Genomic DNA, 18937 nt, shown 5'->3' on the forward strand with positions numbered 1-18937 from the left:
GCACTCCAGGTGTGGTCTCACTAAAGCCCTGTGAAACTGTAGTAAGACTTCCTTACACTTGTACTCCAATCCCCTTGCAATAAAGGCCAACATGCCATTTGCTTTCCTAATTGTCTGCTGTACCTGCATACTAACTTTTTGTGTTTCTTGTACGAGGACACCCAAGTCTCTCTGGACACCAACATTTAAACAATATTCTGTTTTTCTATTCTTAAAGTGAATAACTTCACATTTCCCCACATTATACTCCATCTGCCACCTTCTTGCCCACTCTGCAAAGAGTCTGCAAAGGGATCTGTCTATATCCCTTTGCAGACTCTGTGTCCTCCTCACAGCTTACTTTCCCACCGAGCTTTGTACCGTCTCAAGCACAAATAAACGTAACTGGTGTGAATAAGAGGTACAGTGGGAGTACAGATGCCTACAATACCAATGCGAAGAAGGAAGGGATTCAAAGGAAAATGGAAAGGTAGTCTGGCATCATGAACCACTGAGTTAGTGAGTTACGATCTAATTAAGATAGGCTACTGAAATAGAACCTTCTGCCTGATAATCTGCCATGCAATTATTTTCTGCTTTTGATACCAGATTCCACATAAACATGACTGTTTCATTGATCACCACAGCTTTGCCAATGAGCTACCTTCCACAATGCATCCTCCTCCTTTCTCGTTCTTACCGAGAATGTACATTACCATACATTTATCCATATAAAAATCCACCTGCTGTTTCTTAGCCCACACATATTCAAATATATTTTAAAAAATTTGATGACTGCTTGGCTAAACAGTTTGCTGTCAGTATAAATTAAGAACATTATTAGAACCACAAAGAGTTTACAGCACAGAAGGAGGTCATTTAACAAAGCGGAGAATTCTCTTATTCAAAAAAAGTGCACAGGTACCTGCGATGCACACGAAAAGTCTGTGAATAAGATCACCACTGCTATGAAAACGGGCCCGGATCTTTTCTCTCGTGGCAACTTTGGCAGCCAGAAGTGCGAGTTGGATCTCCTCTTGATCTACGTCTTCGGAGGTGTAGGAACTCGTGGTTAGACTGCCAACGGGGCTGTAAAAACAGAGCATCTGTTAAAGCTAGCAGAGCTGCAAAGACTGCATTTTTACAACAACAAAAAAATACGCACAAGGCACATCATCAGCTTGGGTTTACAACAAAAACAAAATGTTTCCCTAAAAGTATCATGTGGTAAAATTAAACCTTCGACCAGAAACAAGAAAATGTGGCTCCTCCAGAGCTCTAAGAAAAGACGGGACAGTCAATTCAACTTCTTGGATAAAGGACTCTAAATGTAAAATTTAACAGAAGACCACTTATTCGAAAAAAATGTCCCAATCAAACTGAACAAGTAGTTTCATTCACCAAGTCCCGTTCACCCATCACCCCTGTGCTCACTGACCCAACATTGGCTCCTGGTCTGGCAATGTTTTGATTTTAAAATTCTAATCCTTGTATTCAAATCCCTCCAAGGCCTCGCTCCTCTATCTCTGCAACCTCCTCCAGTCCTACAACCCTCCGAGATCTCTGTGCTCCTCCAATTCTGGCCTCTTGCGCATCCCCGATTTTCTTTGCACCACCATTGGCGGCTGTGTCTTCAGCTGCCTAAGCCCTAAGCTCTAGAATTCCCTCCCTAAACCTCCCCTCCTTTAAGACGCTCCTTAAAACCTACCTCTTCAACCAAGCTTTTGGTCACCTGAACCAATATCTCCTTAATGGTATCAAATTTTGTTTGATAATGCCCGTGAAGTGCCTTGTGACGTTTTATTATGTTAAAAGGTACTATATAAATGCAAGTAGTTGTTGTTCTTCATTGGGAGGAGAATCAGGTGAAGGGAGATCTCAACAGTTATTGCTTAAATTTATCACCCACCAGGAGAGGCCGAAAGATGTCTCAGTTGGACAGTGCCTCCAACAGTGCAGTTCCCTCTAAATAATGCATTGGGTGTCATTTGCAGCTGGTGAATTCAAAAGTTGCTAAATGTGTCTCTGATCCAATTTCTGATCTAGAGTCAAAAGCACTGTGACCATCCCGACTTGGAAATATATCGCCGTTCCTTCATAGTCGCTGGGTCAAGATCCTGGAACTCCCGACCTAACAGCACTGTGGGAGAACCTTCACCACACGGACTGCAGCGGTTCAAGAAGGCGGCTCACCACCACCTTCTCAAGGGCAATTAGGGATGGGCAATAAATGCCGGCCTCGCCAGCGACGCCCACATCCCATGAACGAATATAAAAAAAGACCTGATACAGCGCAGAAGGCGTCCATTCGACCCATCGTGCCTGTGCCAGCTCTCGGCAAGAGCTAGCCAATTAGTCCCACAACCTTGCTCTTTCCCCATAGCCCCGGAAACTTTTCCCCTTCAAGTATTTAACCAATTCCCTTTTTAAAGTTACTACTGAATCTGCTTCCACCACCCATTCAGGCAGTGCATTCCAGGTCATAACAACCTGCTGCGTAGAATTTTTTTTTCCTCATGTCACCTCTGGTTCTTTTGCCAGCAATAGTCAGTCAGTTGGAAGGACCGGGGTAATATTTAAATGTTACTGTTGGAAAAGATGATTGATAAAACCGTGCAGATCTTTCTACGTGGTTGTTTGGGACGCCACATCAGTTCCATTCCCCAGCATTTACATCCCTCACCATGATGGGCATAAAAAGGATTTGGAAGCAACAATTATAAAGTTCAAACAAAGCTATGTATGACCAATGGAATGAATAATATTCAAATATTAAAAACTGCAAATATAACCACTTTTTGGAATAATCCACCAAGAAAGGCTAAAACATTATTTAAAATATATTTAGGTTTTATGATCAGAGTTACTATGCTAGAGGGATGAACTTTGGTGGGAAAAAAGCCTTCTCTCAGTTGGGGGTGGCTGTTACTTTTTAAAAAAAAGTGAATCCTTTACAGCAAGTTCACTCAGTTCTTCGGTCTGCCTGGACTTATGCCTCAGCTGCTGTGGCGGCAGATGACTTATTCCTAGAGGTTTATCAATGCTCTTTCTAACCAACCACTAGGAGGCACGAGTCATCATTCAGGCTCCCCCATGCTGAATGGCCTATGAACACTCACTAAATAAGCTCACACGAAGAATGACCATTGAGCGTGGCTATCAATACCTGCAAAATGTACCCAGTATTAAATCAATGGCATCAGGGGAGCAGATAAAAGAGGAAGGATTAAAAAAAAACTACCAAGCAGTAGACGAGTTCGAATCTGTGTTCAGCAGACTCAGAATTTTAAACCGCTTTATACCCCTTTAATCAATTCTTCACTAACATTGCATGGCATCGTACCCTACATCCTTAGCATCTCTCGAGCCAATTTGCTTAGTTTTATTTGTTTTTCTGACTGGGTACCTGGATTGTTGTGACCTTTGCAAACCATCTCCTCTTGCCCCCTCCTATTTTTGTCCCATATTCTGAAACCATGGCAGCCAGCACATTTTGGGACATAAAAAAAAACCTAGTCTAATAATTAAAAGAAAGGGTTGTTGATGCTTGCCCTATGCATCATTTCTTTAAATCATTTGCAATTCTATACTACAGTTAAAAGTTTCTTGCAAAGTACTCAGGCAACTGTCTCAAGTCTCTAATTTAGTTTTACCTCAAGAGACTGTGCCAGAATCAGAACACATCTTAATAGTTCCAGTTCTTTGAATATTACTTTCCCCCAGCACAGTATGTATTTACTGATGACATAACATTGACTTCATAGTATCATTGTAGGTACAGCACAGGAAGAAGCCAATCGGCCCATTGTGCCTGTGAAAGACCTATCCAATTAGTTCCATTCCCCTGCTCTTTCCCCATAGCCCTGTAATTTTTCCCCTTCAAGTATTTAACCAATTCCCTTTTGAAAGTTACTATTGGATCTGCTACCACCACCCTTTCAGGCAGTGCATTCTAGATTATTACAACTCGCTACGTAAAAAAATGTTTCCTCAAGGCCACTCTGGCTCTTTTGCAGATCACCTTAAGATGGACTTAATTGGAGAGTTCATGTAATTGTTACACCATTTTATTGCTCTACTAAAAATACTAATTGAGCAACCTGCATCAATCACAAATTATTGTACAACCCCGACATTAATCATTTGTATTGTGGAAAAGATGTGTGTAAATGAGAGAATGACGCATTACTGGAGAACTCCAACCTATCCCTTCAACCCATTTGCTCTGTACACTATAATAGGAAACTAATCCCCAAAGCGCTGCACCAAGAAGATTACACTTAGGGATCACATTCATTACACTAATGGAACATTACTCTTTTAAAAGGTGATATTCCAGCCCTTGTCCTTAGCATGCTGTTTTATTTTTCACTAGGTAATTATCACAGACCCAATAATAGTGTTTGAATATTAAACATTGTAAAAATCACATTTGATGTGACTGGAATCAAGTTTTTTCAATCTGCAGTAAAATGTTTCAATGATTGGTGCTATCAAAATCTAGTGTTAACTAGTCTTATCTACTGGTTCAATTTTTTTTTTATTTAACAAATGATGACAAGTGGCTGGATGCCAAAAGAAAATACCCTGCAGACCCAGAAAAAGTGAAATTATATGATGACAAATCGTTGGCAATTTTACTCTGCAGGTTGGCTAGGTTTCAATAATAAAAAAAAAAAATCAGATATAATGAAGAAATTAAAGCCTAGTGTGGCAGAATTCTGGGTTGACAATACAGTGTGAAATGTCAGAATACGCGATCCAAAAGTATTGCAGACTTACATATTCCAAAGCTGCACAGGAATTTGCACTTAAAAAGTAGGCAAAGGTTAAGACAGAAACACAGGTTATATAGTTGCAGAACATTCAGGAGTAAAAGCAACACTGACAAACGTATTAAGATAATGAACCAGTAGCGAGTGAATGATGGAAACACCTTCACAAGTTTGGAATGGAAGGGTACAGTAATGTGATTATGGAGTGCTGCAAAATTTAATAAATCTGGTAATTTACAAGTGGCCACGAAAGCTGACAGATTGTCATAAAAACCCGACTGGTTCACTAATGCCCTTGCAGGGAAAGGTCCTACACCCCACCCCAGACTTGCTTGCACCTGACTCCAGTTATACTTGTGGTTGACTCTTAATGCCCTCTGAAGTGGCCAGTTTTAAAACAAATTGTTACAATCAAGGCAGCCCATCACCGCCTTCTCAGGGCAACAAGGGATGGACAATTAAATCCAGCCTTGCCAGGGTTGTCCACATCTACAGAACAAATAATAAATTAAAAATTGAGAAGAAAGGTCACCTGACATGAGAAATGAGGGCATTCATGTTGATTTAATAGAGGGTGGGCTGAGGCTAGGATTAAGACACATAATTGGAGCACACACTCATTCTCCAGCACCAACACCCTTATGTAACTATTTTTAACAAAATTCTTAAAAAAAAATTGATAAGTAGGAAACAGCACGTGGACATTTGTTCCTGTGGAAGACCCAACTGAAGGCTGTTTTATGTTGTAAGTTTTTCACTGTACCCAACAAGTCACATGATCATTTAAAAACTTCCAACATTTGTCGTTCCCAAGTAAATATTTAAATTCCATTTAAAAGTCAATACTTCCTACTCTGCCCTTTTTTTGTTGCTTCTATGCTCCAGGAGGAGAAATCCAATTATAACCAAGGATACAGTCATAATACTGCCTCATGGATTAACTGGCAGGGAGAATGCCTTGCCCCAAGAGCAGGTACAGAGTTATTTACCTCGACTTATGCTTTAGGCATTACAGGGAAAGGGAAACTAAAAGATGTAAAGTAATTAAATTAGGAGAGAAAAATAAGAGAGGAGAGAGAAAAACATAACAGTAGAAGGACAGATTAGAGTGTGTGGCCCAAATAAGCGTTCTTTATACAAACTCACGGAGTATAAGGAACAAATTGAATTAATTGCAGGCGCAAATTCAACTTAAGAGGGTATGACGGAATAGCCATTACTGAGACATGGCTGCAAGACGGTCAGGACTGGGAACTGAATATACCAGGTCTATAGGAAGGATAGGGAAACTGGTAGAGGGGGAGGAGTAGCCTTAGTGATTAAAGATGAAATTACTTCAATGATGAGAGGATATAACTTGAGGTAAGCAGGCAGTGGAGACTTTATGCGTAGAATGAAGAAACAAAAAAGGATTCAAGACTGTAGTGTTGGAGTTGTGCATAGGCTCCCTGGTAGCAATTGTGAAATGGCAGAATGTATAAATGTAGAGATCAGACAAGCATGTAGCAAAGGCAGCGTGGTTTTAATGTGGGATTTTAACTTTCATATTGATTGGGATAAGCAGACGAACTCATGTCAGAAAGGTAGCAAATTTTTTGAATGTGTTCAGGACAGCTTTCTGCAACACTACGTCCTAGAACCAACAAGGGGGCAGGCCATATTAGATTTAATAATGAGCAATGAGCCAGATTTAGTTAACAGCCTAACGGTGCATGAACATTTATCTAATAGCGATCATAATACAATTGAGTTTAACATCGTGTTTGAAAGGTATTAGCTAATAAGATTCTAAATTTAGTAAGGCTGATTTCATGGTGTGAGATAGAGACTGTCGACAGAAAACTGGACAAATCTGTTAATGGGTAAAATGACAGAAGATCAGTGAGAGGTGTTCACAAAAGAATTTAATGTGATACAGAACCAATTTATACCCTTAAGGGGCAAGAGCTCGACTTGCCAAAAAAACAGCCATGGACGAGAAAAGAAGTAAGGGACAACATTAAACTAAAAGTTGAAGCATACAAAAATGCAAAAAATAGCACAGATCCTGACGACTAGGAGAGATACAAAAAACATCAAAGGGTGACAAAACAGATAGTATGAGCTACAAAAAGGGAGTATGAAAAGAAACTTGCAAGGGCTATAGGATCAAAATCAACAAAAATTTTTTTACAATTATATTAGGAAAAAGAGGGTGGTTAAGAGCAATGTGGGCCCCTTAAAAACTGATAACGGTGATATAAATGAAAATAAGGAAATGGCAGACATGTTAAATAATTACTTTGCGTCAGAATTTACAGTACAGGAAGAGGACAGCATGCCACACGGCCCAAGGAAACTAATTTTGAATCAGGGATGGGGACACATCATAATTAACATTTCAAATTAACAGTAATGAAGAAAATAATGGCACTAAAGAGTGAGAAATCCCCAGGACTATAAAGGAAGGAGGCGAGAACATTGCAGAAGCCCTAGCTATAATCTTCCAAAGTTCCCTCGATTCAGGGATCATTCATTTAGATTGGAAAATTGCAGGTCACTTTGCTATTTAAGAAAGGGGAGAGAGGGAAACCAGGGAATTATAGACCAGTTAGCCTAACATCTGTTCTCGGGGAATTACTAGAGCCTATAATTAAGGATGGAGTGACTGAATACCTTGAAAACTTTCAGCTGATCAGAGAGCGCCAGCATGGATTTGTAAAGGGTAGGTCGTGCCTGATGAAACTGATTGAATTTTTTGACGAGGTGACTCAAGTAGTGGATACGGGAATGTCTATGGATGTTGTTTATATGGATTTCCAGAAGGCATTCGATAAAGTCCCTCATAAGAGATTGTTGCTAAAGTTGAAGCTCATGGAATTGAGGGCAAATTATCGATTTGGTTAGGAAATTGGCTGAGCGGCAGGAAACAGAGTAGGGATAATAGGCAGGTACTAAAATTGGATGCGACTAGTGGTGTTCCACGGGGATGTGTGTTGGGGCCTCAACTATTCACTGTATTTATTAACGACTTAGATGACAGGATAGAGAGCCACATATCCAAGTTTGCTGATGACACAAAGATAGGCAATATTGTAAGCAGTGTAGATGGAAGAATAAAATTATAGGGATATTAGTAGACTACTTGAACGGGCAAAATTGTGGCAAATGAATTTCAATGCAGGCAAATGTGAAGTCATCCACTTTGGACTTAAAAAGGATCGATCAGAGTACTTTCTAAATGGTGAAAAGCTCGGAACAGTGCTGGTCCAAAGAGACTTAGGGGTACATGAACATCGATTAAAATGTCATGAACAGGTGCAGAAAATAATCAAAAAGGCTAATGGAATGCTGGCCTTTATATCAAGAGGATTAGAATATAGGGGGCAGAAGTTATACTACAGCTATAGAAAGCCCTGGTTAGACCACACCTGGAGAACTGTGTGCAGTTCTGGGTACCGCACCTTATGAAGAATATACTGGCCTTGGAGGGAGTGCAGCGTAGATTTACCAGAATGATGCCTGGACTCCAAGGGTTAAATTACAAGGAGAGATGACACAAATTCGGGTTGAATTCCCTGGAATTTAGAAGGTTAAGGGGTGATTTGATCAAAGTTTTCAAGATATTGAGGGGAACTGATAGGGAAGAGAGAGAAACTATTTCCGCTGGTTGGGGAGTCCAGGACTAGGGGACATAGCCTAAAAATTAGAGCCAGTACTTTCAGGAGTGAAGTTAGGAAACACTTCTACATGCAAAGGGTGGTAGAAGTCTGGAGCTCTCTTCCGCAAATGGCGGTTGATGCTCGTTCAATTGTTCATTTTAAATATGAGATTAATAGATTTTTGTTAACCAATTGTATTAAGGGATATGGCACTAAGGCAGGTATATGGAATTAGGTCACAGATCAGCCATAATCTCACTGAATGGCGGAACAGGCTCGAGGGGCGAAATGGCCGACTCCTGTTCCGACGTTATTAATGGGCTGTCAAATTTGCTTCTCTTCCAATTTCCACCAGCCAGCAATAGTGACAGAAGTCCACACACAACAAAAAAATATTTTTGCAATTTACAGTGGTATCAATTCTTCTGCAGAGCACAACTTTGTGTAGGATGGAGCAAATTTGATTGTATTCAGTAGCAAGGCACTATTGCACATTAAAGTTAATAGCAAAAATGTGTTTCTGGAAGCTGTGTACCAAAGAAGAATTAGCAATTCTGATTGAAAAGCAGGGAGAAAAGGGAGGAACTAAGCTAGGAACCCCAGATCAATTTGCCACATCAATTTTTGGGATCAGGTAAGGGATGTCAATAACTGGGAATGGCATTTTTCCACTTAAGCATTCAGTGTCAGCATCAAATGTTTCCAGGTCAGGTATATCATATTCAGATGCAGAGTAAAGCTTCCTCTACTGTGCCCCAATGTTATTTAATCCCAACCCTGCTGTGCATGGGTGTAATTTTTTCCCATTTCCTACACCAGCCATCCTTAAGGCCTGTATGACCAAGAGTGGTAAAGTTTGAAATAAATTATGGGTAGTATACGCTGAACACCCTTAACCATTGCGAACCAGGCTAAAATTGGGCCAACTCATTTTGGGCAGGGGTCTTACATTATCCCAGAAGTCTGAACTATTTTCAATACCTAAAAGGTGATTGGCATATCTGGTCTAATACTGCCCATAAACATCATTTCCATTGTTTGATGATGGCTGGTGTGGGATATTGAAAAAATTCATACTGATGCGCTCATAGTTAAGTCACTTTATTGGGGCAGAGAAGCAGCAACATCTCTATCTGTGCTATATCTAAATTGGGAGTACTCGATATTTACACTGAGCGCCAAATATGTAAAAATGGTCCAAAATCCGAGCACCGATTAGCACAAAAATTTATTAAAAAGGTATGGAAGGAAAAGAATGCATCAAATCATTTACTGGGCATTTAGTTTACAGTGATTGACGTAATACTAACACTTTGGTATCTAGTGCCAGCAAGAATTAGCAGCAGCAAAGACAAAAAGTAGACCAAAGTTTTGATCAATGGCCTTAGCTGGTATCGAGCTCAGAGTAAAAATAATAATTACATGTTCTAAATCCCGACGAAGAGTGAAGCTGAAATCCATGAATCATATTTTCCCCTTCACTCATGCAGAAACAGTTCAACGACATGCAAAAAATGTTCCTCCACAGAGGTCAGTACTGACTTACACCAATCGGCAAACATATGAATATTCTGAAACCTAGGTCACAGACTGGTTGCTCAGTAAACAACATACGACTACAGCGGATTTTTTGGATTCAGGCTGGCTAGCGCAGCCTATGCAAACTCCATTTTCACTTGGCACTATTTCTTCAGCTTGAACAGTTTGTTCATTTGTGAACATGACCTAAACTAGTTTTGATAGAAATAAAACAATTTAGAGAGTCCCAGCCCACTATCTCTGTAGAGCAAATAGTGGGATCCAAAAATCATAGGCAAGGCAAAATTTACACTCTTTTTAAAAAAAACCAGTATTCATATCTCAGCAGGAGCTTGACTGAAAACGTACGTGTGAGGAAACTTCTCTGCAGATATAGTTAATGCAGAATTAATTCCAGGAGAGCAAGCAATCTTACTGGGCAGTGCCAAAGAATAACTCAGAAATTCAACAATATTACTTAAATAAAATATCCCTCCTTTCCACTCCCATTATTGAAGGGTATGGAAGAGGTACATGTTAACCTCATTCACTAGACTCCATCTGGGATAACTCGGCTCAATTTAGCCTTTAAATGTCAAGGGAAGTTCCTCTTTGGCACCGCTCAGCACAAAAAGCAAAAAGGAAACAGAGGGCAGGAATAACAATGTGGCATATAGTTCAAGCAACTCAACATAATAATTAACATGTAGTTATCTAGTGCCAACTGGGAGCAAAAAGCAATAAAAAGCAGCCCAAAATTTTGATTGATGACCTGGGCTAGTATTTTTCTAACAGCTGCTAGGTGTCAATTACTTGCCATTATAGGTGCAAACACATACACAAAAACAATTGAATCAAAAAGGATTCCTAATCACAGGAATACATGCATCACTGTGGGAGCCCATCCACACTGAAGCTTCTTCCAGTAGCACCTAATTAAGAGTACAACACAATCACACAGTTCACCTTATTCACAGCTGCAGGTACTTTCTCTGAAGTCTCATTACCTCGGAGTATATGTGCTGGAAAGGCTACAGGTTGTGACAGAAACACTCTCACAGTCACTGCTGGATATGGAGCTGATGGGGGAATCTTGGATGGGATCTTGAGAACTGGAACCACATTAATGAAAACACAAGGAAAGTAAACTTAGAAAGCAACATTTTACAGCCACAGCAAGACCTGAACAAAAGAACAAAACACCTGCATCTGTGCAAAGAACAAATTAAACAAAAATCTCAGTACAGAAAAGAATACAATCTCAAATCGCAGAACTGGCACGAGCTTGCAAAGAGGTGGCAGTTTTACAAATTGATGAAAATCAAGTCTGCTGCAGTGGGAATAAACAGTACAAAAACACCCTTTTTCCCGTGTGCATGAAGAAGCGAAAACCATTAAACTTGGGCAATGGAGCGACTGGGTCTGAAATCAGATGTCATGTAAACAGAACAAAAGGTACAGATCTTCTCAAATTTTGCCTACAGCTTTCCTGAAGAACAGTTTAATTTAATGAGTTACAGTTTTCTTCAGCTGTCCACAGCAGTACATGTTTGGGTTGTCAGCACTTGTGAAACCAATTGAAGAAACATTTGTCTGAAAATCTTGCCCTTCAGTAATCCAAAGGCTTGAGTTTATAATATATAGAACATGTTAAAAGCCAAACTTATGAAATTGACGGGGAGGAAAATACCAGCTGGTTCATCAAGCCTGTCTCTCACCATGATGGCCGGTACATCATGACTAGACACTTCCTCCCTCCTCAGCCATGTAATCTCCTGGGAGAGGCAAAAAAGAGAAAAAACCCAGGCCCAACAAGGGGAAAAAAAACCATGGAGAATTCCGCTCCGACCCCCTCAGGCAATCAAAACCAATCCAGGAGATCACATGGACCAAGTGTTATACATAAAGACACTTACCTTCTACATGGTTATATCTGTTGTCTGCTAGAAATTTAATACATACAAATCAATATAATTCACCGTCCCCCACCAAGTTATCACTTTTTTCTTGAATGCAGCAATTCATTCAATGGCACAGTTGCATGGCAGCTCGCAGCCTCCGTTATCTTTCCCATGACTACATGCTTGGACAGTGTGTGCTGACAGGCGATTCAACATGGCAGGGAGGTGGGTCGGGGAAAGGAGAGTGTGTGAATGTGTCATCAAACCCAAATCTGATCCCCCATCCTCAGCCAAAACTCTTATAAGGGTCAAAGTCAGGAGCGGGAACAGTAGCCAGTCGGGATGAGGTCCTGCAAGGTGAATTTAAGGAGTTAGGAGATAAATTAAAAAGCAGGACCTCAAAGGTAGTGATCTCAGGATTACTACCAGTGCCACGTGCTAGTGAGTATTGGAACAGGAGAATAGACCGGATGAATGCGTGGCTGCAGGGATGGTGGAAGAGGGAGGGATTTAGATTGCTGGGACATTGGGACCGGTTCAAGCGGGACGGGACAAATGTCCTCGCAGGGGTGTTTGCTAGTGCTGTTGGGGAAGGTTTAAACTAGAGTGGCTGGGGGATGAGAACCTGAGCGGGGAGTTAGAAGGGAGTAAAGTTGAGAACAGCAAGAGAGGGGAAGACCCAGGGGAAATTTACAATACAAATAGTACAAACAGTTGTTCAAGAACAAGTGAAAGGGAAAAGCGGAGAGCAGCAGAAAGAAAGTGTACTTTAGGCACTACAGATAAAGTGAAAACTAGAAGGCATAAGGCGATTAACCCAGCATCAAAGCTGAAGGTCAGGCTAGGGTGCGTGGCCCATGCATATACAAATGCATGAGTATAAGGAATAAATTAAATGAACAACAGGTTCAAATTCAAATTGGAGGGTATGACATGATAGCTATTACTGAGACATGGCTGCAGGATGGTCAGGATTGGGAAATAAATATACTGGGTTATAAGGTCTACAGGAGAGACAGGGAAAATGGAAGAGGGGGAGCAGTAGCCTTAGTGATTAGAGATGAAATCACTTCAATGATAAAGGAGGATATAACGAGGGGTAAGTAGCCAACAGAGACCTTATGGGATGAATTGAGAAATAGGAAAGGATCTAAGACTATAGTGGGAATTGTGTATCGGACCCCTGGCAGCAGCTTTGAAGTGCGAGATTGTATAAATGCAGAGATTAGACAAGCGTGTAAGAAAGGCATAGTGGTCTTAATGGGGGACTTCAACCTTCACATAGATTGGGAAAAGCAGACTAGCAACTGTCAGAAAGGTAGTGAATTTCTTGGGTGTGTCCGGGACAGTTTTCTACAGCAGTATATCCTAGAGGCAACAAGGTGGCAAGCCATACTAGATTTAGTAATAAGTAATGAACCAGATTTAGTTAACAGCTTAACTGTGCGCAAACATCTATCCAATAGCGATCATAACATGATCAAGTTCAATGTAGTGTTTGAAAGGGAAAAAAGTGAGTCAGCTGCTAAGATTCTAGACTTGTAAGGCCGATTTCAGTGGGATGAGACAGAAACTGTCCACAGTAAACTGGGCAAATCTGTTAATGGGTAAAACGACTGATGATCAGTGGGAAATGTTTAAAAAAACATTTAAGATACAGAATTGATTTAGACCCGAGGGGAAAGAACTACTTGCCAAAAAAAAAAAGCAATGTCGACTAAAGAGGTAAGGGACAGTATAAGACATAAGGAAAGGGCATACAAAAAGGTGAAAAATAGCACAGATCCTGGCAAATGGGAAAGATACAAAGATCAACAAAGGGTCACAAAACAGATAGTAAGAGCTACAAAAAGAGAGTATGAAAAGAAACTTGCACGGGATATCAAAACCAATACGAAGAACTTTTACAGTTACATTAGGAAAAAAAGAGGGTGGTCAGGAGCAGTGTTGGCCCCTTAAAAACTGGAAGTGGGGATATTGTCATTGACAATGGGGAATTGGCGGACATGTTGAATAATTACTTTGCGTCAGTATTTACAGTAGAAAAAGAGGATAGCATGCCGGAAATCCCAAGAAAACTTATATTGAATCGGGGACAGGGACTCAATAAAATTAACATAAGTAAAGCAACAGTAATGAAGAAAATAATAGCATTAAAGAGTGACAAATTCCCAGGACCAGATGGTTTCCATCCCAGGGTTTTAAAGGAAGTTGGTGAGCACATTGCGGATGCCCGAACTATAATCTTTCAAAGTTCTCTGGATTCAGGAACTGTCCCTCTAGATTGGAAAATTGCACGTCACTCCGCTTTTTAAGAAAGGAGAGAGAGGGAGACCAGGGAATTATAGACCAGTTAGCCCAACATCTGTTGTGGGGAAAATGCTGGAGTCTATAATTAAGGATAGGGTGACTGAACACCTCGAGAATTTTCAGTTCATCAGGGAGAGCCAGCATGGATTTGTGAAAGGTAGGTCGTGCCTGACAAACCTGATTGAATTTTTTGAAGAGGTGACTAAAGTAGTGGACAGGGGAATGTCATTTGGATGTTATTTATATGGACTTCCAGAAGGCATTTGATAAAGTCCCACATAAGAGACTGTTAGCTAAGATAGAAGCCTATAGAATCGAGGGAAAAGTACGGACTTGGTTAGGAAGTTGGCTGAGCGATAGGCGACAGAGTAGGGATAATGGGTAGATACTCACATTGGCAGGATGTGACCAGTGGAATCCCGCAGGGATGTGTCATGGGGCTTCAATTATTCACAATATTTATTAACGACTTAGATGAAGGCATAGAAAGTCTCATATCTAAGTTTGCCGATGACACAAAGATTGGTGGCATTGTAAGCAGTGTAGATGAAAACATAAAATTAAAAAGCGATATTGATAGATTAGGTGAATGGGCAAAACTGTGGCAAATGGAATTCAATGTAGACAAATGTGAGGTCATCCACTTTGGATCAAAAAAGGATAGAACAGGGTACTTTCCAAATGGTAACAAGTTAAAAACAGTGGATGTCCAAAGGGACTTAGGGGTTCAGGTACATAGATCATTGACGTGTCATGAACAGGTGCAGAAAATAATCAAGATGGCTAATGGAATGCTGGCCTTTATATCTCGAGGACTAGAGTACAAGGGGGCAGAAGTTATGCTGCAGCTATACAAAACCCTGGTTGGACCGTACCTGGAGGACGGTGAGCAGTTCTGGGCACCGCACCTTCAGAAGGACATATTGGCCTTGGAGGGAGTGCAGCATCGGTTTACTAGAATGATACCCGGACTTCAAGGGTTAAATTATGAGGAGAGATTACGCAAATTGGGGTTGTATTCTCTAGAGTTTAGAAGGTTAAGGGGTGATCTGATCGAAGTTTATAAGATATTAAGGGGAACAGATAGGGTGGATCGAGAGAAACTATTTCTGCTGGTTGGGGATTCTAGGAGTAGGGGGCAGAGTCTAAAAATTAGAGCCAGACCTTTCAGGAGTGAGATTAGAAAACATTTCTACACACAAAGGATGGTAGGAATTTGGAACTCTCTTCCGCAAATGGCAATTGATGCTAGCTCAATTGCTAAATTTAAATCTGAGATAGATAGCTTTTTGGCAACCAAAGGTATTAAGGGATGCGGGGCAAAGGCAGGTATATGGAGTTAGATCACAGATCAGCCATGATCTTATCAAATGGCGGAGCAGGCACGAGGGGCTGAATGGCCTCCTCCTGTTCCTATGTTCCTATAATTCCCCTCCCCTCCCAACAGATGCCACACTGACCACTTGCTCAATCACTGCACCGGCATATGTTTTGCAGCTGACATGTTAATTATTCACCCAATTATGGCGCCCCACTGTTAGCTAACAGATCAGTGCAGACCAGGGAACAAACCTGGGAACTCCTGGTCTGTAAGGCTCAGTACTGCACCAGGCAGTGAAATGACTCACTGGGAGAGGTCCAAGAAAGCATTTGTAACCCAGATATTTTTGTACTTTTAACATCAGAAATTCACAGCTCATCACTCTGCTCCATAGCTCATCACAGAAGCATAGAAAGTTATGGCACAGAAGGAGACCATTCAGCCCATCATGTCTGTGCAGGTCGAAAAGAGCTATCCAGCTCAATCCCACTTTCCAGCACTTGGTCCGTAGCCCTGCAGGTTACAGCACTTCAAGTGCACATCCAAGGACTCTTTAAATGAGTTGAGGGTTTCTGCCTCTACCACCCTTTCAGGCAGTGAGTTCCAGAACCCCCGCCACCCTCTGGGTGAAAAAATTTCTCCTCAGCTCCCCTCTAATCCTTCTACCAATTACTTTAAATGTATGCCCCCTAGTCACTGACCCCTCTATTAAGGGAAATAGGTCCTCCCTATCCACTCTATCTAAGCCCCTTGTAATTTTATACACCTCAATTAAATCTCCCCTCAGCCTCCTTTGTTCCAAAGAAAACAACCCCAGCCTATCCAATTTTTTCTCATAGCTAAAATTCTTCAGCCTTGGCAACATTCTCGGAAATCTCCTCTGTACTCTCTCTGGTGCAATCACATCATTCCTGTAATGTGGTGACCAGAACTGTGTGCAGTACTCAAGCTGTGGCCGAATTAGTGTTTTATACAGTTCGAGCATAACCTCCCTGCTCTTATACTCTATGCCTTGGCTAATAAAGGAAAATATCCCACATGCCTTCTTAACCGCCTTTCCGGTTCCTGTACCTGTCCCGCTACCTTCAGGGATCTGTGGACATGCACTCCAAGGTCTCTCCGTTCCTCTATACCTCTCAGTATCCTCCCCATTTATTGTGTATTCCCTTGACTTGTTTGCCCTCCCCAAATGCATTACCTCACACTTCTCCGGACTGAATTCCATTTGCCACTTTTCTGCCCACCTGACCAGTCCATTGATATCTTCCTGCAGTCTGCAGCTTTCCTCCTCACCATCAACCACACGGCCAATTTTTGCAAACTTCTGCAAACATCTGCAAACTTCTTGATTATGCCACCCACATTCAAGTCCAAATCATTAATATATATCACAGAAAGCAAGGGACCTAGTACTGAGCCCTGCGCAACCCCACGAGAAACAGCCTTCCAGTCACAAAAACCCCCATTGACCATTACCCTTTGCTTCCTGCCACTAAGCCAATTTTGGATCCAACTTGCGACTTTCCCTTGGATCCCATGGGCGTTTACTTTATTGACCTATCTGCCATGCGGGACCTTGTCAAAAGCCTTGCTAAAATCCATGTTGACTACATCAAACGTGTTACCCTCATCTACCCTCCTTGTTACCTCCTCAAAAAATTCAATCAAGTTAGTTAGACACGACCTTCCCTTAACAAATCCATGCTGATTGTCCTTGATTAACCTGTGTCTTTCTAAATGACGATTTATGCTGTCTCTCAGAATTGATTCCAATAATTTGCCCACCACCGAGTTTAGACTGACTGGCCTATAATTACTCAGTCTATCCCTTTCTCCCTTTTTAAACAATGGTACAACGTTAGCAGTCCTCCAATACTCCGGCAACATGCCTGTAGCCAAGAAATTCTGTGATTTGGTCAATTTTAGAGCAAGAAATGCAGATTTTGGGAAGGGGTGTGGCAAAATGCAGAAACTCAGCACTAACAGAAAGATGAATATTGAGACCTAATCCCACTTGGAATGAGAACAGCTGTTAGTATTAGCTCAGAACTACAAAAGGGGGGATCTGGTGCATTACCATGGTGTGCAGTTCAGCAACAGGAAGTGGGCTAACATGATGAGTTCTCAACCTCAACAGGGGCACGGTTCCAATCTAATCCCATGCTGCTTCAATGCACACACTAGCAGCTGGTTACACAGTGGATTTGGCTGAGGTCTGGCAACAAGTTAGGGGTGGTGGTGGGGCAGTGTGATGGAAATAGCTTTTAAAAAATTATATCTATATAATATAGAAAAAGAACAAGAAGCTGGACTCGTAACCTGAACAGAATTCTTTTCTTGGCCATGAATTCCCACCATCATGTTTTGCTGAGATCCCCACACAAACATATTTTAACTGCAAATATTGACTTGGAATTCAATTGGGCACATTTTACAATCATGCCAAGATATCAATTTAATTGTGCCATTACTGCACTAGGTTTTGTACAGGTTGAGCATTTACTTTTGCAGACTATATAATCCACAATAAGTGCTTAATCGCCTTTTATAGCACAGGGGTGGATACACACAGGCTGTTCACAGGATTTTCTGTTCACTTATAAGTTATCCTTCAGCTACAGTCAAATGTTATCTTGCCTAGAAGGGGGAAAAAGAAAATTAGGTCAATTGCCCCTATAATTGGTGTGATTACTGTATAAAAGTTATTTGTAAGAATTACTGCGATGCTTCCCCTTTACAATCTTACCAGATTAGTCACAAAAGTTGTTCATTTCTCTCACCGCAGATTAATTTGAATATCTACTAAATCTAAAGTTGCAGTCACCATATAATTAACCATCATTTAACATGTATGAATTTAGTACTTGTGATACTAATTCTGGGCTGGGGAAGGGTGCAGCCATTTCAGAGATAGAGTGTAGCCCCGACATTTTGGAAGACCATTTAAAATGGTAGACAAGCTCTACTGTGCAGCAAGATTATTCCAAATCTGATAGTGACACTAACCATATGGAGAGTCAAGTTTAAGCAAATGCAAGGGATGAAATATTCGCTGCAAGAAAATTAAGGCCATGTACTAGTGTCCATGAGTGGAATGGCTCCTCCAGTGCTGCTCTTCAGTTGATTATGTGGTGTGCAAGAATGACCCAAAGATGACATTCTCCCTTGTCCCCTGGAGGGAAGGTCCTTGACCTACCTAAAGTTAGATAATAATCAGGGACTATTTAGAGAAGGGGTCAGCTCTGGATTTTACCACACTGTGGTGCAGTCTAGTCCACGATACCATCCCACTGCTGCCCCAGATTTTCTTCAGTTTTGAAATGTATATTTGACACAATGCCACTCCAATTATTTCTGATACCCGGTGTCTGGCCAATAAAGGTTCAAACTTGCTTTTGTCAAATGCCCAGATAGTGGCAATCCCCCATGCAGGGTAGCGGTGGAGTTGCTGGGGGGGGGGGGGGGGATGGAAAGAGAGTAAGTGGGTATTTC

At 41.2% G+C, this 18937-nt stretch overlaps 1 protein-coding gene across 1 annotated transcript in view; it reads right to left on the reverse strand.

Annotated features, from left to right (window-relative positions):
* zfyve28 (zinc finger, FYVE domain containing 28) overlaps nt 1–18937 on the reverse strand; it is a 206961-nt gene that overhangs the window by 25569 nt on the left and 162455 nt on the right. Inside the window, exons 9-10 of the mRNA XM_067982411.1 lie at nt 10921–11025; nt 905–1068 (exon numbers count right to left, since the gene is read on the reverse strand). Coding sequence (XP_067838512.1) covers nt 905–1068; nt 10921–11025 — 269 coding nt within the window. The remainder of the gene's footprint in view (nt 1–904; nt 1069–10920; nt 11026–18937) is intronic.

Source organism: Heptranchias perlo, chromosome 4 (genome assembly GCF_035084215.1).
Source record: "Heptranchias perlo isolate sHepPer1 chromosome 4, sHepPer1.hap1, whole genome shotgun sequence".
Lineage (NCBI taxonomy): Eukaryota > Metazoa > Chordata > Chondrichthyes > Hexanchiformes > Hexanchidae > Heptranchias > Heptranchias perlo.